The sequence below is a fragment of the Rhineura floridana genome, chromosome 12 (genome assembly GCF_030035675.1).
Source record: "Rhineura floridana isolate rRhiFlo1 chromosome 12, rRhiFlo1.hap2, whole genome shotgun sequence".
Taxonomy (NCBI): Eukaryota; Metazoa; Chordata; class Lepidosauria; order Squamata; family Rhineuridae; genus Rhineura; species Rhineura floridana.
Genome location: NC_084491.1, coordinates 35,036,441 through 35,059,158, shown reverse-complemented (window position 1 = coordinate 35,059,158; position 22,718 = coordinate 35,036,441). Strand labels below are relative to the sequence as shown.

At 44.1% G+C, this 22,718-nt stretch overlaps 1 protein-coding gene across 9 annotated transcripts in view; it reads left to right on the top strand.

Annotated features, from left to right (window-relative positions):
• LOC133368398 (opioid-binding protein/cell adhesion molecule) overlaps positions 1–22,718 on the top strand; it is a 919,374-nt gene that overhangs the window by 467,808 nt on the left and 428,848 nt on the right. For 8 of the 9 annotated variants that reach the window (XM_061592598.1, XM_061592595.1, XM_061592591.1 and 5 more), the window contains one exon: positions 20,040–20,124. In XM_061592598.1, the coding sequence (XP_061448582.1) occupies positions 20,081–20,124 (44 nt within the window). In that variant the 5' untranslated portion in view covers positions 20,040–20,080. Of the gene's footprint in view, positions 1–19,095; positions 20,125–22,718 lie in introns of those variants that run through there. The other variant, XM_061592597.1, reaches the window with a different exon arrangement.

Below are 22,718 nucleotides of genomic sequence, written 5' to 3'. Positions count from 1 at the left end.
TAAATTTCCCTCTAAATTTCTCTAATCTTTTGAAATAGGGCTCTTGTTCTACCCCTTTTGTTGTCCTGTTATATTTCTATACAATAACTATTGTAATAGTTTTCTTTGTCCCTATGTACTAGTCACTGTATAGTTGCATTTAAGGTTCTAACTATGTTTCTATCTACTTTTGCTTTTGCTTCTCTCTTTAACCATTTTAAGAGTTTCTTCAGTCATCTATTGAGGTTTCTCTCTTTTTTTAACTAGAGATGTTGTCTTTTTGCATTTTTCCTTGATAATGTCTCTGACTTCACTCCATAGTTCTTCTGGTTCTCTGTCAACTAAGTTTAAAGCCTCAAATCTGTTCCTTATTTGATCCTTATATTCTGGAATGTGTTTTAAATTGTATTTTGGCGTTATGATTGCTTCATTGTTCTTCTTTAGCTTTACTCTGATTCTTGACACGACCAGTTAATGATCTGTACTGCAGTCTGCTCCTAGTCTAGTTTTCGCAGAAAGTATGGAACTTCTCCATCTTCTGCTACCAATTATATAATCATTTTGATTCCTACATTGACCATTTGGTGATGTCCACATGTACAGTTGTCTTTTCGATTGCTAAAAAAAATGTGTTTGCAAGAAACAGATTATTGGCTTCACAGAATTCAATAGGTCTTTCTCCTGCTTCATTTCTATCTCCTAAGCCACATTTTCCCACAATTCCTAGTTCTTCTCTGTTCCCTACTTTTGCATTCCAGTTCCCCGTGATTATCAGCACATTTTGTTTTGGTGTGTGATCAATTTCTTCCTGTCCTGTCTGCATAAAATCTTTCCAATTCCTCTTCTTCTGTGTTTGCCGTTGGAGAGTAGACTTGGATGATGGTTATGTTAATAGGTTTAATCTCATTGATATTACTTGCTCAGACCTTGCATTGTAGCTCCTAATTGCTTTTGCTGCATCACTTCTCACTATTAAAGCAACCCCATTTCTTCTTAATTTCTCATTTCCTGCATATATTTTGTAGTTGCCTGATTGAAAATGTCCCATTCCCGTCCATTTTAATTCACGCACACCAAGTATTATAATGTTGATGTGTTCCATTTCTTGCTTGACAATTTCTAACTTTCCCTGGTTCATGCTTCTCACATTCCATGTTCCTATTGTGTACGTCATACAACTCTGGACTCTCCTTTTGCATCTGTGTGCGTCAGCCTCTGGGCTTCCTTTCGGCTTTGACCCGGTTGTGTCATTAGTCACAGTACTACTCGTACTTGTCCTTTGTTTTCCCCCAGTAGCTCGGTGAGTGCCTTCTGACCTGGGGGTCTCATCTTCCAGCACTATCTCATGTTGCATTTTGGATACTCTGTTCATAGGGTTTTCATGGTAAGAGGTATTCATAGGTGGTTTACCATTGCCTTCCTCCGGGTTTGGATGCATCTTAGTCTGGTGTCTCAGCTTTGACCATTCTGCCTTGGGTGCCCCTGCCAGGAGTCTAGCCTCTTAGTCTAGACTACTGAAGGCATTGCTGTCAGCTTCTTTGACACTCTCAAACCCCTTCACCATGTTAAGGTGTGCATCCTAGAGCTAGATAGTAAAATATATTAAAAGCCAAGATAGGGAAGCTACAAAGAAGCTTTAAGATGCTGTTAGCTCTTGATTTAGTGCCACCATAAAAGAAGATGAAGGTGTTAGAAGAATATAAGAGTAGTAAGGAAAAGTCCATTTGATAGATCTGTGTAAAGGTGTTAGATTTCAGAAGAGGGGGCCATGGAAAAACTGGAGGTGAGTGTTTCTTTTCTTCCTAAGTGGAGCGAGCCGTTAATGCGGAATATGGTGGGCAGCAGTAAATCCAACAAAATGCAAGCAGCTTTAGAAAGCCACTTTCCTTGGAAAGGACATTTAGATGGGGAGACAATGCATTTGACTGGCATTTTTCCTCTGCTCCTTCTGTGGGTTTAAAGATAATTTTGTATTTTAATCAAAACTCTTTCTCCCTTCAACCCATCTCATCTCATCTGAGTTGTCACCCCTGCAGGGAGTTCATCCTCTACCCCTCTACTTAGAATAATAGAATCATAGAGTTGGAAGGGGCCTATAAGGCCATCAAGTCCAACCCCCTGCTCAATGCAAGAATCCAAATTAAAGCATACCTGACAGGTGGCTGTCCAGCTGCCTCTTGAATGCCTCCAGTGTTGGAGAGCCCACCACCTCCCTAGGTCATTGGTTCCATTTCTGTACCGCTCTATTATGTTATTATGATTGTGTTTAGCAAATGCATGGTTGCCTTTCCAGCAGGTGATCTCAAAGCACTTTATGGATGATGATGATGATATCTGGGATTTTTTTTAAAAAAAAGTCTCCACAGCAACTACAGGAGTAAAAAATCTAGATCCGTTAATGCAATAAAAACAGCAGACCTCCTTGTTACTGCTGTTGGTTGCAATTTGCAAGGGACCAGTGACATATGGCTCGACATTGGGAAGTTGCCCGATGGAGACGAGAGTGCACATGTTTAGGATCACCAGGAAGCTGTTCTCACAAAAACCTAATTTTACAATAAAAAAAACTTAGAGTTCTGTGATGGAAACATATGGGTCTTTGTTTTGTTTTATTATTTATCAAGGTTTATATCTCACCTTTCAATAAATAAATTTTAAAAATATCCATGGCAATAAGCAGCTGAGAAAAGCTGAAGGCCCACAAACAATTATATGGCCAATAATTACAAATCATTAATGAAAATTCATTATTCCTATTTACCTGTGTAGCTTCTGACCATGGGTGGTGTTAAATACTAGTCATACTCAGAGTAGAGCCATTGAAGTTAATGCAGGTGACTAACCTAGGTTCATGAATTTCAGTGGGTCTACTCTGATTGGTGCCTCTCTGCTTTGCCGAATATCTCCCAGTTCCCTTTCTGTTATTTCCATCACCCTTATCGGCGGCATGTATAACTGCAATTGCATGACGATTTTTTGTGTGTGTAGTGTATTCCCAATGTGTAGATTGGGTCTTTTATATGTGGCTAAGGAGTGGACCACAAAGGATAAGTTGTCCCTGAGGTCCTCACCAAAGCCCAACCTCTGGAGAGAGCAGCAGGCTCAATAGATTGGTCCTCAGACAGGCCCTGCCCCTTGGGGTGGCAAAGTGGCCACCAGTTGCTGTCTGATTGTGCCTCTCTGGCTTTCCAGCTGCCTGTCTCCTGGGACAGCACAAAAAGGTGATCTCGTTCAGTGGAGAGCCAGAGCTTGGGAAAGCACCATGCAAAAAGAATCCTCATACAGCAGCAGTATATACAGTCACATCAAATTGGCTTTTTAGCAGTGTTTTCTCAAAGCACGTGCAGGCCCTGGTGAGGCAGAAGGAGAAAAAGACGTGAGGGAACTGAACACCGAGAAACTTCATGCATGGTAATATATATTACAACTACAACCATCAGAGTGGCAGAGAATTCCTAATGCATCATTTCCAATTTTAAAACCAGATCAGGTAGTTCAGAAAACCTAGGGAGAAATTCAGATGAAAATTTTGGAAGCATCCCTCAGGGCATGGGTGAGCGAAAAGCACCATTGTGCATGTGCAAGAGTGCTGGTTCCCTTTCTTCACAGATCCTTGGACTGTGCCTGACTCAAATTAATCCTTGGTTGGGTTTGGGACTGTGATTCTTGACTGAAATCCAATAGAAGCATGGAATGCTTTCTTGACCCCTTGCAATCTACTTCCTTCACTGTAGTGTAAGACTTCATTACTCTAATTATAGTCCTGGCTGGCATTTGGGAACATGCTATTAATTGGACACCAGAGTATCCAGCTGCCAGTGCCCAGTATCTGTGCTGAAGCCCTTTTTCATATCGGCGAAGCACATTGCATTGGGGGGGGGAGGGGAGACAAGAGAAATAAGAATAGTTATTGGCACAGGGAGAGAAAGTCAAGCAAACAGCATGATTGGAGAGCGTTGGAATTAATTCACACACACACGCAAACAGGCTCAAAATTAGCAGCTAGGAAAATGTGAGAGATGAGAAAATGGGGGTTGGGGGAAAACAGATTGCAGATGGAGAGGAGGTGGGAGAGAAAGATGGGTGGGGGCAAAATAGAGGAGAAGAGGGGGATTGCCAAGGAGCAAGACACTTTAACAGACCTCAGCCCCCTTCACAAAGTTGAACTTTCACATGCCAAAATGTCATCATAGTAGATGTGTATATACATTGTGTGTGCACCCCTAGCACAGGCAGGCTCTGGATACTCAATGGTGAACAAAAGGTACTCTGCACATGCTCAGAGCTGGTGTCCTTTCTTCACAGATTCTAGGATTTAGCCTATGTGCTTACATGAACATGTACGGTTGTGCACAGCCCCTCCCCAACCTGATCTGGGAGCCCAGATCGCCCCCAACCCTGGCTAACCTAGGGAACACCTGACCCCATACAGATCTGCCCCAAAATAAATTCAGAGGTGGTGCTAATGTTTAATTAGGGTGTGTGTGTTTTTTTGTTTTTTTAAAAACAATCCTAAGGAAACATATGGTCGGGAGTGGGGAGGAGGCCCTTGATTTTGAGAGTTTGGAGGCAAAATGGCCTGTTTTCAGACTTTTCTCTTAAACAAATTCATTTGGACCACAGTATACTAAACACATTTGTAGGTAATAAGGTACCCTATTGAAATTATGCCACCTTGGGAAGAGATGAATTAAATTTAACTCCTTTTCAATGAATAGCCTTTGCCAAGGCAATGGGTGTGTGTGCAGAATATCATCAGGAATTGGTTTTAGGGTACCCTTAATCCCCCCATTTGAGGCTGAGATTCATAAAGTTCAATTTTCTGTCTAACAATTAAGGTTTCTTAGATTATCTGTGTGCCACATAGGGATGGGGGATAAATTTGACTCAGTTTGCATTTAAAGCCAAATCGATCAAATTTGCACGTATCAAAACAATATTCCAAATCACAGCCGCCCTTCAGAATGTGGAGAACTGAATTTAAGACTGGAAAAATGAGAACCGGACAGATCCTTTCCTAGTGCTACATTTTAGTTTTCTGGATAATCTAGAACTTCCTGAACTACTCTGAGGTCATTTCGGGATGACCTGCTTATTGAGTATTCATCCTGATTTGTTTGCACAAGGTTTGTGGGAAGGTTAGATAATACAAGTCATTTATTGAGCATTCATTCAGTTTTGTTTGTGGTGGGGAGGCTAGATGGCGTGTACAGCAAATGTTATTTTACACTTCCCTATCACTTTCCTTTTTGCAAAAAAAATGGGTTTGGAGGGAAGCAATTTTGATGCACAAGAGCCCCAAATCAACTTTAATTGTACAGCCCTGCTTTTCAGGCAGAGAAGTACAAATATCTGTGTTTGGTGTTTTCTAGATATCAGGGTGACTTGGATTATGCATGACGCAAAGTTCAAGTCTATAGGGCTACAATCCATGCATACTTACCTCATTGAGCATAATGAGATTCACTTCTTAGTAAACAGGCAGAACATTGTCTTGCATGTCATGTAGAATTGATATCCAGATGTGCCAGTAAGTGAGCAAGGCCCAAACATCTTTACAGATATAACTCAACATTTGGAGAGCAAGGAGCGATGAAGAAAGTGAGGAGTGAGGAAACTGTGTGCAGGAGTGTTATGATGGGCATCAGAATCGAATGGCAAAATTTAACATTTTGCCAAGGTAGTGTGGATTTAGCTAACAAGATCAGTAGCAACAGGACCAGTGGATAAAAAAGGGATGCAATGATTATTACTTTGCTGGGGCCCAAAGGAGGCTGATTAGTCTGGATGGCACATAACATTGATGGCGAGGGCAGGGAGAGTTGCTTTAAATCCCAGGCAGAACTGATTGGGGGATCAGGGATGGCCTGACCACCCAGTTGCCTTTTAGACTTCTGCAGACTGTCAATCAATCTGTCCCTTCCTGTCTCTGTATATCCGCTTCTACCAGAGTATGCAAAGCTTTGCATATTTTTTTCTCTGGAGGCTGGTTCATCTCCTTTCCAAGTCAAACATGCACCCAGGCAGGGCTTGTTTGCGTGTAAATCTCAGTTTTATACATTACACGCTGGTATTTCAGCAGTATTTCTGAAACAGGCTCTGTGTGTCAACAGCTTCTTATCCCGAGGGGTAAACACCAATTTACCCAGCAGACCAGAAAACTCCTGCAGCAGCCACAAAAACCTGCCTTCTTTTTGTGCACAGATACACAGGGGTGGGTGGGAGAGAGGGAGGAATTGGGCTCTTTGTATAAACCTGGCTTGCAGCGGGTTGGATAGTAAAGCAGTCCCCAGTCTTTCCACTCCTGGTGGTAAAGGACCTCTGTCTGCCAGATAGATACCATTCAGTATTGCAGTTAGGCAACCCGAGATTCTTGATCTAATAGTTTTATGACACCCCCTCCCCCCACCCAGTAATGTGTTTGGCTTCATTGATTTCAAAATGCAGTAAGCCAACCCTGCTGCATTTGGGGGCCCTCTTGTTCATTCTGCTGAGTGGGGCCATGGACTACTACCCCAAAGTTCTGCTGTTATGGCACCACTGATCCGATTTTAAACATTTATCACAGATGTTCATCTTTCTCTGCCTCTTCCCCCCCTCCTCCCATTTCTGCCCATCTCCTCCCAAATCAGAAATGTGATTGTTTGCATTTATAAATGAACCAGCCTACTTCACACTTTCCAAAACATTATATGAATGGAAACACGGCCAAGTAATATGTACACAAATGCATATACTAAAGTGTGCATAAAATTGCATATCTTAGAGTAAAAATGCATTGTATTAGGCAAAATTGCTATGTAAAAATGTGTATATTAGACAATATTGCTGTGTATATTAGGCAATATTATTCTCAGTACAGATGCATAAGTGTAACATCCATTTAGTGCAATAGCTTAGGCATGTTTACTCAAAAGTAAGCTCCATTGTTGTTGTTGTTATGTGCCTTCAAGTCAGTTACGACTTATGGCAACTGTATGAATCAGTGACCTCCAAAAGTATCTGTTATAAACCACCCTGTTCAGATCTTGTAAGTTCAGGTCTGGGGCTTCCTTTATGGAATCAAACTATCTCTTGTTTGGCCTTCCTCTTTTTCTACTCCCTTCTGGTTTTCCCAGCATTATTGTCTTCTCTAGTGAATCATGTGTTCTCATTATGTGTCCAAAGTAGGATAACCTCAGTTTCATCATTTTCTAATGATAGTTCTGGTTTAATTTGTTCTATGACCCAATTATTTGTCTTTTTTGCAGTCCATGTGGTATGCGCAAAACTCTCCTCCAACACCACATTTCAAATGAGTTGATTTTTCTCTTATCTGCTTTTTTCACTGTCCAAATTTCACATCTATACATAGAGATCAGGAATACCATGGTCTGTATGATCCTGACTTTGGTGTTCAGTGATACATCTTTGCATCTGAGGACCTTTTCTAGTTCTCTCATAGCTGCCCTCTCCAGTCCTAGCCTTCTTCTGATTTCTTGACTATTGTCTCCATTTTGGTTAGTAACTTTGCCAAGGTATTGATAATCCTTGACAAGTTCAATGTCCTCATTGTCAACGTTAAAGTTACATAAATCTTCTGTTGTCATTACTTTAGTCTTCTTGATGTTCAGCTGTAGTCCTGCTTTTGTGCTTTCCTTTCTAACTTTCAACAGCATTTGTTTCAAATCATTACTGGTTTCTGCTAGTAGTATGGTATCATATGCATATCTTAAATTATTGATATTTCTCCCTCCAATTTTCACACCTCCTTCATCTTGGTCCAATCCCGCTTTCGGTATGATATGTTGTGCATATCTATTAACAAATAGGTTGATAAAATACACCCTTTCTGATTGGGAACCAATAGGTTTCTCCATATTCTGTCCTTATAATAACCTCTTGTCTAGAATATAGGTTGCGCATTAGGACAATCAGATGCTGTGGCACCCCCATTTCTTTTAATGCATTCCATAGTTTTTCATGATCTACACAGTCAAAGGCTTTGCTGTAATCTATAAAGCACAGGGTGATTTTCTTCTGAAATTCCTTGCTCTGTTCCATTATCCAATGCATGTCTGTGATATGATCTCTGGTACCTCTTCCTTTTCTAAATCCAGCTTGGACATCTGGCATATCTCATTCCATATATGATAAGAGTCTTTGTTGTAGAATCTTGAGCATTACTTTACTTGCATGGGATATTAAGGCAATAGTTTGATGATTACTGCATTCCCTGGGATCCCCTTTCTTTGGAATTGGGATATATATTGAATGCTTCCAGTCTGTGGGCCATTGTTTTCTTTTCCATGTTTGTTGACATTTTTTGTCAAAATGTTGACAGATTCAGTCTCAGTAGCTTGTAGCAACTCTATTGGTATGCCATCTGTTCCTGGTGATTAGTTTCTTCCAAGTATTTTAAGAGCAGCTTTCACCTCACATTCTAAAATTTCTGGTTCTTCTTCATACGGTTCCTCCGTGAATGAATCTGTCATCCTTGCATCTCTTTTATAGAGTTCTTCAGTGTATTGCTTCCATCTTCCTTTTATTTCATCTTGGTCAGTCAGTGTGCTCCCCTATTGATTATTCAACATCCCTACTCTTGGTTTAAATTTCCCTCTAAATTTCTCTAATCTTTTGGAATAGGGCTCTTGTTCTACCCCTTTTGTTGTCCTCTTCTATTTCTATACAATAACTATTGTAATAGTTTTCCTTGTCCCTACCTACTAGTCGCTGTATAGTTGCATTTAAGGTTCTAACCATGTTTCTGTCTCTTTTTGCTTTTGCTTTCCTTCTCTCTTTAACCATTTTAAGCGTTTCTTCAGTCATTCATTGGGGTCTTTCTCTCTTTTTAACTAGAGGCATTGTCTTTTTGCATTCTTCCCTTATAATGTATCTGACTTCAGTCCATAGTTCTTCTAGTTCTCTATCAATTAAGTTTAAAGTCTCAAATCATTTGATCTTTATATTCTTCTGGAATGTTATTTAAATCATATTTTGGCATTATGATTGCTTTGTTCTTCTTCTTTAGCTTTACTTTGATATTTCATATTACCATGATCTGTACCGCAGTCTGCTCCTGGTTTTAACTTCTCTATCTTCTGCAACCAATTATATAATCAATTTGATTCCTATATTGACCATTTGGTGATGTCCATGTGTACAGTTGTCTTTTCGGTTGTTCAAAAAAAAAAAAGTGTTTGCAAGAAACAGATTATTGGCTTCACATAATTCAGTAAATCTCTTTCCTGCTTCACTTCTATCTCCTAAGCTCCATTTTCCCACAATTCCTAGTTCTTCTCTGTTCCCTACTTTTGTATTTCAGTCCCCCATGATTATCAGAACATCTTGTTTTGGTATGTGATCAATTTCGTCCTGTACTTCTGTGTAAAATTTCTCCAGTTCCTCCTTTTCTGTGTTTGCCATTGGAGCGTAGACTTGGATGATGGTTATGGTAATAGGTTTCCCGTTTAATCTCATTGATATCACTCACTCAGACCTTGCGTTCTAGCTCCTGATTGCTTTTGCTGCATCACTTCTCACTATTAAAGCAACCCCATTTCTTCTTAATTTCTCATTTCCTGCATAAAGTATTTTGTAGTTGCCTGATTGAAAATGTCCCATTCCCGTCCATTTTAATTCACGCACACCAAGTATTATAATGTTGATGTGTTCCATTTCTTGCTTGACAATTTCTAACTTTCCCTGGTTCATGCTTCTCACATTCCATGTTCCTATTGTGTACGTGATACAACTCCTGACTCTTCTTTTGCATCTGTGTGCATCAGCCTTGGGGCTTCCTTTTGGCTTTGACCCAGCTGCGTCATTAGTCACAGCACTACTCGTAAATTGCCCTTTGTTCTTCCCCAGTAGCTTGGAGAGTGTCTTCTGACCTGGGAGTCTCATCTTCCAGCACTATCTCGTGCTGCATTTTGGATACTCTGTTCATAGGGTTTTTGTGATAAGAGGTATTCAGACGTGGTTTACCATCTAGGATGAACACCTTAACGTGGTGAGGGGGTTTGAAAGTGTCGAAGAAGCTGAGAATGATGTCCTCAGTAGTCTAGACCAGCTAGCAGGGTCATCCAAGTCAAAGCTGAGACACCAGACTTAGATGCATCCAAACTCAGAGGAAGCTCTATTAGGATTTTAATAGTTATTATTACTGTGATAAGACATCATTTAAATTTCAAAAGAAGATACATATTTTTTTTAAATGGTAAGAAATTCAATACGGCTCACTTCTAAATAACTGCACACAGAATTGCAATCTTAGTTTGAAATACTGTCCACCTCACCAGACTGTCTCATCTTATGGGGCAGATTACCTGCCACCCATTAAACTGACTACTGGAAAGTTCACCTTATCCATCAGGGAGCATTTGTATTAAGACTGCTGGATAGGAATTATTTGCCCCTTAGCTCCTTATGTACACATCAGATTGGTAAAAGCATTGACTATTTTTTTTTATGTATTTGTTTTCCCAAAGAGCATGTAAAGTGCGATTTTAATCTGTACTGTTGATTCACAGTGTGCTCCAGGTGAATTAACCCAGTTTTTTTAAAAATCTGAACAGATTAGTATAGATTTGACATTCTAGGAACCGATATTAAAGCACACTTTTAGCTGCAGTTTATCCATTCATTATGTCAAAGGCATGGGACCTTGTTCAACCCAAGATGTTGTATTCCCTAGCAGGGAACCTCTCAGAGGTCACATGCCAGTGGTGGGTGGAGCCAGAGGCAAAAATAGGTGTGGCCAGAGGCAAAGTGGGTCAGAGCACTGGATCTTACTCTTAGTTTGTGCAGTAGGCAAAAGTCAGACCTTTATAGACATGACATGCATATCCCACACACACATCTCTCCATCTGCCATCCAGGCAAGCAAGGGGCATTATCTCAGTTCAGGAACACATTCCAGCCTGGCAAAAGCCATGGTCTAGGGAAAAGTCCAAGGTCCAGATAGTGAGGCCTGGAGGCCCTCATTTGGCCCCTGGGTTTGAGGTTTCCCACCCCTTGATGTGGGCAGCTGAGAGAGACTTTTCTCCTGAGCTTCTTTCTTGGGTTCCTAAGACGTCATCACAGCATACATCGTGTGAGTAGGGTGGCGAGATGCAAAAGAGGACAGGTCTCCTGTCCCATTTATAATTATGCAGGAGGCAGAATTTCAGTATGTGTGGCTTGATATTGCTATTAGTGCCTACATAGGAAGGAAGGAAGGAAGGAAGGAAGGATTTATACCAACATATTAAAAGTCCAGAGAAGTTGAACCTGAAAAGACAATGAAAAGGATGTAAGAGTAGGATGCATTTGCCCACAAAAGCAACAGTGGCTGTCACTGTATATATCCCAAGCTGCTCCTGCTGAATTTCCCCCTTCTGTACAACTATCAAAGGTGCAGAAACCCTGTTCTCTTTTGCATCTAGCCACTCTAGGTGTAAGACCCGCTAGGACTAGACAGACTTGGGTTCTAATCCCCACTCAGTCATGAATTTGGCTGGCCACCTTGAGCCAGCAACTGCCTCTCAGCCTAACCTACCTCGTAGGGTCATTGTGTTGACAAAATGGAAGAGGGGGCGAACCATGCACACCACCCTCATCTTCTTGGAGGCAATGCAAGATGATGTTTGGTTTAAATGAAATAGGAACAATATGTAGTCCTATTTCTTGGCAAAGTATAAATGCAACAGCGGATTTGAGAATAACCAGTCCCACACCTTCTCTCAGACATACTAGTTAATCAAATAAATCAACAGAGACAATCTTCTTAGGTAAAAAGAATAAAAGAATATTTACGCACAACCTTCATATGTTTAAGAAAACATAGGCTCTAGCTTAGACAGAAATAATCTGTAGTCTCAGTCCATTTTCAGTCATTGGTGAGGATGCTCCTGGAAGGAGCGTCTGCCTGCTCCCTCTGCTAGAGGTTAATGGAGAATATGCAAAAGGATCAATATCCCCAGACAAAGGAGGAAGAGAAGGTAAATAACCCCACCATTTAAGAAAGTTACATCATGGTAAACAAACATATAGAGATATCCCCAATACTGCTTAGAGAGAACATCTTATCAAAGGGGGCGACATGAAAGCTTGCTTAAACTCAACAGATGATTACTATTTTTTAAAACTATTCTATAATGAGAGCTGTATACAGTATCACTGAGCACTAAAGTCAGGATCATTCAGGTCATGGTATTCCCCATCTCTATGTATGGATGTGAAAGTTGGACAGTGAAAAAAGCTGATAAGAGAAAAATCAGCTCATTTGAAATGTGATGTTGGAGGAGAGCTTTGTGCATACCATGGACTGTGAAAAAGACAAATAACTGGGTGTTAGAACAAATTGAACCAGAACTATCACTAGAAGCTAAATGATGAAACTGAGGTTATCATACTTTGGACACATAATGAGAAGACATGATCACTAGAAAAGACAATAATGCTGGGAAAAACAGAAGGGAGTAGAAAAAGAGGAAGGCCAAACAAAGATGGATTGATTCCATAAAGAAAGCCCCAGATCTGAACTTACAAGATCTGAACAGGGTGGTTCACAACAGATGCTATTGGAGGTCGCTGATTCATAGGGTCGCCATAAGTCATAATCGACTTGAAGGCACATAATAACAAACAATACAGCCATATTCCTATAAGCTCAGACCCTCACTCTTGCTTAACCCCAGGCTATGCCACATCTAGGGTGATCAGCTGCAAAGGAAAACTGTTCCTTTAAGAGGTGGGCAACAGAAGAAATTTTGGCAGGCACTGGTTTTCATGCAGAGGGTGAGAAAAGCTATACCTGCTGAAATCCCCATAGAAACTGTCTTGTATAGAGCCAGACAACTGGCCCATCTTGCTCAAGGATTTGGGCAGGAGACAGGCAGGGATGGAGCCTGTGGCTTTCTGCATGCACTGAGCTAAGGCTCAGAATGGAATAGTGTGTGAGTGATCTATGTTGCATTGGGTGTGGCTAAGCTGTGGACCTCTTGGAAAAGTTACTTTTTTGAACTACAACTCCCACCAGCCCAATCCAGTGGCCATGCTGGCTGGGGCTGATGGGAGTTGTAGTTCAAAAAAGTAACTTTTCCAAGCTCTGCTCTAACTATAACTCTTATCATGCTTCACCATTGGCCAATCAGACTGAGGCTGTTGGGAACTGTAGTTCAGCAACATCTGGATGCTCAGGTGCAAATGGGAAGCATTTGAGGGAAGGCCAAACTGGAAATACACTCAGGAAAGGCTGTAGCTCAGTGGCAGACCATCTGCCTTCTTTGCAGAAGGTCCCAGGTTCAATCCTCAGAATCTCTAGAAAGGGCTGGGAACGTTCACAGTCTTAAATCCTGAAGAGACCCTACTAGGGTAGAAACACTTACTGTTCTACTGGTTCCAGTGCGTCTTCACCTCTCTCTTCTGAAAACAGAGGCACACGATGCTAGTCAAACCCCACCCCCTTTTACTGTAAAACCTGGTGGGAGGAGCTTGAGTGCATTAAAAAAAAACAGTTTCCAAGAAATTTTGCAACTGATTGGAAGATCAACCCATTGCCCCTCCAGGTGTGGCCAGTGGAAACGCTTTGCTGGAGGTGACCAGAGTGCTCACAGCCCTAGTCAGTGTCACTCATTCATCATTGGGGATCACTCGTGGCCGAGTAAGATTGTCTTCCAAGATAATTTGGTTGGAAGATGCCTGTGCATGAATTTGTTTTGTGTAGGGAGATTGGCGCACCACGATCAGCACACAATATTGACAGAAAAAGGCTTTGATCCAATGGCATGGGTACCATGACGATTGGAAGTCTTTTGTCTGCTGCAGCCTTCATCCACCTTCACAGCCGTTGTAATGTAAGTGTTGTTGAACCGATTGGGAGCAGTGACCACAGTGCTATTAAATTAAACATACATGTAACTGGCCAATTGCCAAGAAAATCCAACACGGTCACATTTGACTTCAAAAGAGGAAACTTCACAAAAATGAGGGGATTGGTAAAAAGAAAGCTGAAAAACGAAGTCCAGAGGGTCACATCACTCGAAAATGCTTGGAAGTTGTTTAAAAACACTATATTAGAAGCTCAACTGGAGTGCATACTGCAGATCAGAAAAGGTACCGCCAGGGCCAAGAAGATGCCAGCATGGTTAACGAGCAAAGTCAAGGAAGCTCTTAGAGGCAAAAAGTCTTCCTTCAGAAAATGGAAGTCTTGTCTGAATGAAGAAAATAAAAAAGAACACAAACTCTGGCAAAAGAAATGCAAGAAGACAATAAGGGATGCTAAAAAAGAATTTGAGGAGCACATTGCTAAGAACATAAAAACCAACAACAAAAAATTCTATAAATACATTCAAAGCAGGAGACCATCTAGGGAGACAATTGGACCCTTGGATGATAAGGGAGTCAAAGGTGTACTAAAGAACGATAAGGAGATTGCAGAGAAGCTAAATGAATTCTTTGCATCTGTTTTCACAGTGGAAGATATAGGGCAGATCCCTGAACCTGAACTAACATTTGAAGGAAGGGATTCTGAGGAACTGAGACAAATAGTGGTAACGAGAGAGGAAGTTCTCAGCTTAATGGATAATATAAAAACTGACAAATCACCGGGCCCGGATGGCATCCACCCGAGAGTTCTCAAAGAACTCAAAGGTGAAATTGCTGATCTGCTAACTAAAATATGTAACTTGTCCCTTGGGTCCTCCTCCGTGCCTGAGGACTGGAAAGTGGCAAATGTAACGCCAATCTTCAAAAAGGGATCCAGAGGGGATCCCGGAAATTACAGGCCAGTTAGCTTAACTTCTGTCCCTGGAAAACTGGTAGAAAGTATTATTAAAGCTAGATTAACTAAGCACATAGAAGAACAAGCCTTGCTGAAGCAGAGCCAGCATGGCTTCTGCAAGGGAAAGTCCTGTCTCAGTAACCTATTAGAATTCTTTGAGAGTGTCAACAAGCATATAGATAGAGGTGATCCAGTGGACATAGTGTACTTAGACTTTCAAAAAGCGTTTGACAAGGTACCTCACCAAAGGCTTCTGAGGAAGCTTAGCAGCCATGGAATAAGAGGAGAGGTCCTCTTGTGGATAAGGAATTGGTTAAGAAGCAGAAAGCAGAGAGTAGGAATCAACGGACAGTTCTCCCAATGGAGGGCTGTAGAAAGTGGAGTCCCTCAAGGATCGGTATTGGGACCTGTACTTTTCAACTTGTTCATTAATGACCTAGAATTAGGAGTGAGCAGTGAAGTGGCCAAGTTTGCTGACGACACTAAATTGTTCAGGGTTGTTAAAACAAAAAGGGATTGCGAAGAGCTCCAAAAAGATCTCTCCAAACTGAGTGAATGGGCAGAAAAATGGCAAATGCAATTCAATATAAACAAGTGTAAAATTATGCATATTGGAGCAAAAAATCTTAATTTCACATATACGCTCATGGGGTCTGAACTGGCGGTGACCAACCAGGAGAGAGACCTCGGGGTTGTAGTGGACAGCATGATGAAAATGTCGACCCAGTGTGCGGCAGCTGTGAAAAAGGCAAATTCCATGCTAGGGATAATTAGGAAAGGTATTGAAAATAAAACAGCTGATATCATAATGCCGTTGTATAAATCTATGGTGCGGCCGCATTTGGAATACTGTGTACAGTTCTGGTCGCCTCATCTCAAAAAGGATATTCTAGAGTTGGAAAAGGTTCAGAAGAGGGCAACCAGAATGATCAAGGGGATGGAGCGACTCCCTTACGAGGAAAGGTTGCAGCATTTGGGACTTTTTAGTTTAGAGAAAAGGCGGGTCAGAGGAGACATGATAGAAGTGTATAAAATTATGCATGGCATTGAGAAAGTGGATAGAGAAAAGTTCTTCTCCCTCTCTCATAATACTAGAACTCGTGGACATTCAAAGAAGCTGAATGTTGGAAGATTCAGGACAGACAAAAGGAAGTACTTCTTTACTCAGCGCATAGTTAAACTATGGAATTTGCTCCCACAAGATGCAGTAATGGCCACCAGCTTGGATGGCTTTAAAAGAAGATTAGACAAATTCATGGAGGACAGGGCTATCAATGGCTACTAGCCATGATGGCTGTGCTCTGCCACCCTAGTCAGAGGCAGCATGCTTCTGAAAACCAGTTGCCAGAAGCCTCAGGAGGGGAGAGTGTTCTTGCACTCGGGTCCTACTTGCGAGCTTCCCCCAGGCACCTGGTTGGCCACTGTGAGAACAGGATGCTGGACTAGATGGGCCACTGGCCTGATCCAGCAGGCTCTTCTTATGTTCTTATGTTCTTAATGTACACATTGTTATCCTCCACCTGTTCTGCCGTTGAGGACTTTTTTGGATCATTCTTTGTCTGGTTCCTCTCCCTTGACCTTACCGCCATGGGTGACCCTGCTGGGAGTACCTGACTCCCGACGGCGTCACTCACAAGGTTCATTGCAACACGCAAGCCCACTCACCACTGCAAGGTGATGATCCATCGAGTGGGCCTAGTCAGTGTAGACAATACTGAACTAGATGGACCAAGGGTCTGGATTCAGTGTCAGTAAAGCAGCTTCCTATGAAGTTGCCTTGTACGGATTCATAGAACATTGGCCCATCTTGCTCAATATTGCCTGCACTGACTGGCAGCAGCTCTCCAGGATTTCAGCCAGGAGTTTTTCCTAACCCTGCTGGGAAATTCCAGAGATTGAACCTGGGACCTTCTGTATGCCAGACAGGGGCTCTCCTATTGTTCTGTGGTGGAAAGGTACAGTGGGTCACCCTGTTCATTGCTGAGTGAGATTTCTCTGGAATTGGTAGACTTTGCTGGAAAGTTGCCAAGAGCAGCCAAGGGAGCACCGAAACCTCTGCCCTCCCTCCGCCATGAATCTCCTTTGTCTTTCACACATTCTCACAAATTGGGTCTCGAAGGACCCTTCCATTTTTAATGCTCCAAAGCCTCTAGTGGTGTCAGGAAGTTGTGGTAGCTGCATTTATTTTTATTTGTTTATACTGCAATAGCATGCTGCCTCTGCAAACCCTACTTTGTAATGGTTTGGGGCTTTGCCATGCAGAATAGATGCACAGTCTGGGGAGCAAAGGAATCTGATTTTCGGAGCCATTTGTATACATATTTAATAGTTCGTTCTTACTCCACTGATTCCAAAGAGGCTTCTCAACAATATGCTTCAAAAATGCAATTATACGTGTGTCTGTGTTTCTGTGTGTTTGCAGTTTAATCTTGAGTATTCCAATCATGTGCCTTCTGTAAACCTTGCTGAGAATGTCTCCACCCCAATGGCGCCCCTGTTCTTCAGGAGAATAGTTTCTTTAGGCCTACAAACCTATGCAGGGCCAGCCAAGACACTTTGTAGCCTGAGGCCAGGGGGTCTTAGACCCCTCACTTTTTGAGGAACCAGGTCCCAGTAAAGTCCTTATGTCTCCAGCATCCTACAAGCCAAACAGCAGGAAAGGGGAATGTGACAGCCACTGAAAAGAGTCCCAATGTGTGTGAATCGCAAGCAAATATTTTATTAGTTCCTGCTTCAAAAAGCCAAGACAAGTTGTGCAGACTGAGAATTCTGGGATTGCAGAAGAGACAATGAATCCCAATGATAGCATCCCGTCTACGTCATCAAGCAGGTTGGTAGCAGCAGGAGGTAAAGGTGTAGATGCTGCATTCAGTAGTTCAGGCAATCTCTCTGATGGTGAGAAAATGGCGACAGTGACAGAGAAGCAGAAAGCAATATTCAAACCTGGCAAGATTATTCTATAATCTTAGAAAGTTGTACAGTCATGTTAGGGGGAAAGGCTGTGAGGCGGCGTGGCTGTGACTATCATGAAGGGACCCTGCACTTCTGAATTTGACACTGCACCACTGTTTGAGGCAAAGGACAAGGTGGCATCCCCTTCCAGTGGTGGCTGGTGCCCATTGAGGCTGGGAGGGCAGAAGGCAGCCAGAGCCAATTACAGGTGGAGCTGACTAATTTGAGTTTTGCCCCTGTCTTCTTCCTTGCTGCGTTCTAGAAGGGCAACACTGCAGCAGCAGCCGTAATGTAGTGGCAAATTTAGAAGTGTAGGGTTCCTTCATGATAGTCTCAGACACACACCCTCCTATCCTTTTTTTTTTTTGCTAGGTTGAGAATAAGATTCTTGTTTATTGTTCTCCCACTCTAGGAGCCAATCAACATGAATGGGGAGAGTGTTAGCTACTGAGAAGAGTCTTCTCAGTGGCTGACTCACCTCCTTTCACTCTGCTTGGCTCCAATCAGCAGGAAAAGGCAAGGAAGCATGGTAGAAAACTCTTCTTAGTGGCTAACCCATTCCCCCTTTCAGGCTGATTGGCTCATAGGATGCTGGAGACATAGGGACCCTGCTCCCAAAACGGTAAGGAGTCTAAGACACGCCCCCCAAGACCTTGCACGACTACACCCCTGGGCAGCAGCTGACAAGCAGTGTCATCCTCTGGGTTGGCTGTAAGTAAGAAGGCAGGAAGGTGGGTACTGTCCTATGTCCCTGTGATTTATTCTGGACTTCTAAGCCTGAAGCTTAGAACCTCGTGTGACCCCAAAACTTCCTTCCTGCATTTTTTTTTAAAAAAACTAGCCAATCCCAAGAGTGTCTCTGTGTTTCCCATTCCGCTGTCAAGCCTCTCGACTCCTGATAGCGGTGTGTGCGCGCGCGTGTGAGTTGCTGCTGCTGCTGCTGCATGTCCCAGCATGGTGCACGTAGCAGTGGTGGCGGGACGGCAGCACCGCAGCCATGGGGGTGGGTGGTGGTGGGGAACCGCTCGCCTCCCGCTCGGCTTTTGCCTCTTCCTCTCCCCCCCCTCCTCAGCCGGACCCAGAGCTCTGGCTCCTAGGGGGTTAAAAAACAGAGGGGAGAACCTCCCCCCCCCCGCAGCCCCGCCGTCCTACACTCCGCCGAGGAGATTAATGCGCGGCGTTCAGCGCGTGGCTGTGCCGGGGAGCCCAAAGTGTTGGTCAGTGGCTGCCATGACAACCCTTGGAAGTCGGTGTGCGCGCGAGAGAGGGATGCAGAGGAGATGCTCCCGGCGAGGAGGGAGAGCGGAGCAGGGATGCTGAAAGTGGCGGCGGCGGCGGCGGCGAGGAAAGAGGAGGAGGAGGAGGAGGAGGAGGAGGAGAAAGCGGCGGCGGCGGCCAGAGCAGCATTAGCAGCAGTAGACGGCTCCCGCTTGCTCCTCCTGCCAGCCCGCGTCCCGTAAAGTGGGGGGAGAGAGCCGACCCTGCTCCGAGGGGCTTCTCTCGCCGCGCACACCCCGGCGCCCTACCTGGAGCTCGCTCGGGTGGAAAGAAGAGAACAAACAGGAGAGAAAGCGAGGGCTCTTGCACTTTGCAGAGCCGGCCAAGCAGTGGGGAGCGGGCTGGGGGCCCCCTTGCGCCCCATCCTTGGACTTTCAGTGGATCTGAGACGAGAGGGGAAGTTTGGGGCGTTCATGTTAATCTTTTTTTTAGTGTGCGCATTTTTTTAAAACAACATCTTTTGGAGAAGGCTTTCTTGAAGCGCCCTCCTTTCCCCTCTCTCTCCCTCATTGGGTCTTTCTCCCCCCCCTTCTGTCGCTCTCCTCCCTTCTGATTTCCTGCCAGAGCAAGAGAGAGTTGCGTTTCTCCTCCTTCTTGGGCTATAAACTTTTGACGCCAGACCTGCGCCGCGCCTGCCCGACGGAATCTTGAAGTAGCATCTGGGAAAGAAAGCCGGGATTAGCAGAAAAGCCGTGACCTCCCTCCCCGCCACTCATTTCTCTGCGCTCAGCACCGTGCCAGCCTCCTCCTCCTCCTCTGCTCCCCTCAACCTCCTGCGCTTGTCATCCCAAGAAATCCTGGGGACCACTTCTGGATGCTCTTCAGCAGCCTCGGATTTCCAGCTCTGGCTTGCCTCTGGGGACTTTGCTAATCCGTCCGTCCGCCCGTGGCCCCCTTTCTCTCTCTCTTCCCCCGCCGCCCCAAACAGCCTCCTCTGCCCATCTCCTCCCATCACCACACTACCACCACCGTTGCCTATTCTTTTTGCCTTGTGGAAAGCCCAGGATGGGGGTCGGTGGGTGCTTAGTCCTGCCCTGGCGCTGCCTCGTCGTCCTGTGTCTCAGGCTTCTCTTCCTTGTGCCCGCAGGAGTGCCAGTGCGCAGCGGAGATGCCACCTTCCCCAAGGCGATGGACAACGTGACCGTCAAGCAAGGGGAAAGCGCCACCCTCAGGTAGGAGCAGATTTCTCTCTCTTTTTGGTATGGTCTCCTGTTTATTGTCGGAGGGTGCTTACCCCTTTATGGTGGACCTGGAGAATGTGCCTGGTGTTGGGGAGGAGAAAGGTGTGTGTGGGGAGGGAAGGGAGATGATTGCTTGGGGTTGGCACTGGCCCTATCTTAAATAAAGGCTGGTGTGATGATGTGGGGTCTCCGAAGGATGCTGGGCAACGAGAACCCTGAACTCTTGCTGCTTCCCTGAGGTGCGGGCATCTCAGGCTGTTGGGGAAGAGATGGAAAGATGCTGGCGATGTGAACAAGCCATTTGGAGGCTGGCTGGCTAGCTGGCTGGCTGGCTGAATGGTGCGCTCAGAATGCTGTGGGATGATCTGCAGCAGAATGTTGTGGCTGCTCATTACCACTGTTGGAATGTGGCAGGGAAAGTGTGTATGTACGTGTGTGTGTGTGTATATATATATATATATGGACTTAGGCGCCAGGCAGTTCAGTTGCCAGGTCTGTGGCTGGTGCCAGGGCGTGGGTTAGCAGGAGAATGCAGGTGCCAGACAGTTGGCGGCAAGGTTTAAGTGACAGACAGTGAGCTTTGCACTCCTGAAGGTGCCGGTTTTGTTTTGGAAGGGGTTTAGGGCAAGGGGCAGATGTGTGAAGAGGTTCTGTGCTGTGGGTATTGTATCATGTGGGGGCATAGAGTGGAGGTCTGCATGGCGTGGCATTCTCCCCACCCCTGCCTCCTGCGGTGCTAGCTGGTTTCTAGGCTCTGATGTCTCCCAGAGATCTGTGGCTTCTCTGCCTTCCCCCCCCCCCAATTGTTTTGTAGTCTCTGCACGAATCTGTTAATATCAAATCAATCTTTTACTCCTGGGGCACCTCTTATGAATTCTGATGGACTTCTCCCCCTCCCCTCTTTTTCCCTTGTGCTGTTTCACTCCGTGAGACATGCAGGTGGCTTATGTACAGATGGGCCACTTCTTTGCCAGACAGTAGAGCCAATCCTCTCTTTCCATTTCCCGAATGAGTTTACAGGCACAGGTAGCGTGACCTCTAGAAACAATGTGGGTGAGATTTTGGATGTCTGCAGCATAGCCTAGGGGCAGGCAGGCAGGTTCAAGTGGTGGATATACTCGACTCACTTTATTTTGATCAAGAGGAGGGGTCCAGAGACACATCATCATCATCATGTCTGAAGTGCGCATCTTGGCTGTATGACTTTAAATGCTTCCTAATCTGATTGGTCAGTGAGACAAACCATGCCCAGGAATGCTGAACTGGGCCAGGTAATAGAAGACTGTGTATATGTGTGTGTCTCCCAGGATTTCAATACTCTGTTTAGTTTGAAATAATAATAAGTTAATTTGCTTAAACCACCTGGAACTGCTTTTACTAACCGTTTCTGTGAATAGTATAAGCCAGCCCCGCATCCATACTTATGCCCTTTCTGCAATAAGCTGTCTTTATAACTGGGAAAGCAACAGGGAAGGATGTATTTTAAGGATTGTACTTCATTTCTAGAAGAATAGGTGCTGGGTTACATATCTCTGTAGAAGTCAAGCCCTCCAACCTATTGCTTGTTATTAATTAATCCAATCCAATGACTTAAGTGTCATCGGTGGGCCTGGTGCTTTACTTAGGTCATAGGACCTGAAAGCCCTTCAGCCCTGATCCTGGATACATAGCTTCTGGTGGTCACAAATCCATGGTGAGGGATTTATACTGCGTGCATGCTCTATGGCACACTTCATCACTGCTTCATGAATGCCAGGCCTGAATCCTGGTTTCGAGAGCAGGTTCCAGAACTAAGACCATGCTTTATGTCTGTTCCAGCACTCCAGTTCCACAACTCATCTCTCCATCTGCCAAAGTATTAAGCATTTGAGGCTGGGTGACATTTCAGGAAAACTCAGGACATACCAGAAGAGAGAACAGGCACAGTGTTTTACCTGTGCAGATCACATCACCCTTTGGTAACTGGCTGGACTGCTGAAGAGCATATGGTCAACTAACTCAGGGATGGGAAATCTGTGGTCTTGCAGTGTTGCTAGACTACAACTCCTATCATCCCTATTGGCAATGGTGGCTGGGGCTGATGGATGTTGGAGTCCAACAACTTCTGGAAGGTCAGAGGTTCCCCATCATGGATCTAACTGAATGAATAGGCTCACTGACAGTTCCCACTGATGCTCTTACAGCACAGTCCTATGCATGTCTACTTGAAGTAAGATCCACTGAGTTCAATGGGCCTTGCTCCTAGGTAAATTCATATGGGATTGCAGCCTCAGGGGCATCTCCACATGACTGACTTAAACTGGTACAACAATAGTATTTTTTTCTCCATAAGGAGCCCTGTAAACTGTAATTCAGTGAAAGAGGCTGGGAACAGCCGGCACAGTCTCCTTGGCACTTTCGCCAAACTACAACTCCCAGGATCCTTAAAGGGAGCCACACTAAACCAATGTAAGGGCTCCTCCAGGTGACCTGTTTATTGAGCATTCATCCTGATTTGCTTGCACAAAGCTTACATGGAAATACAACTATGTCCAGTCTTTATTGTTCTGATTGGTCCTGATTTGCTTGTATTATTACTGTTACTA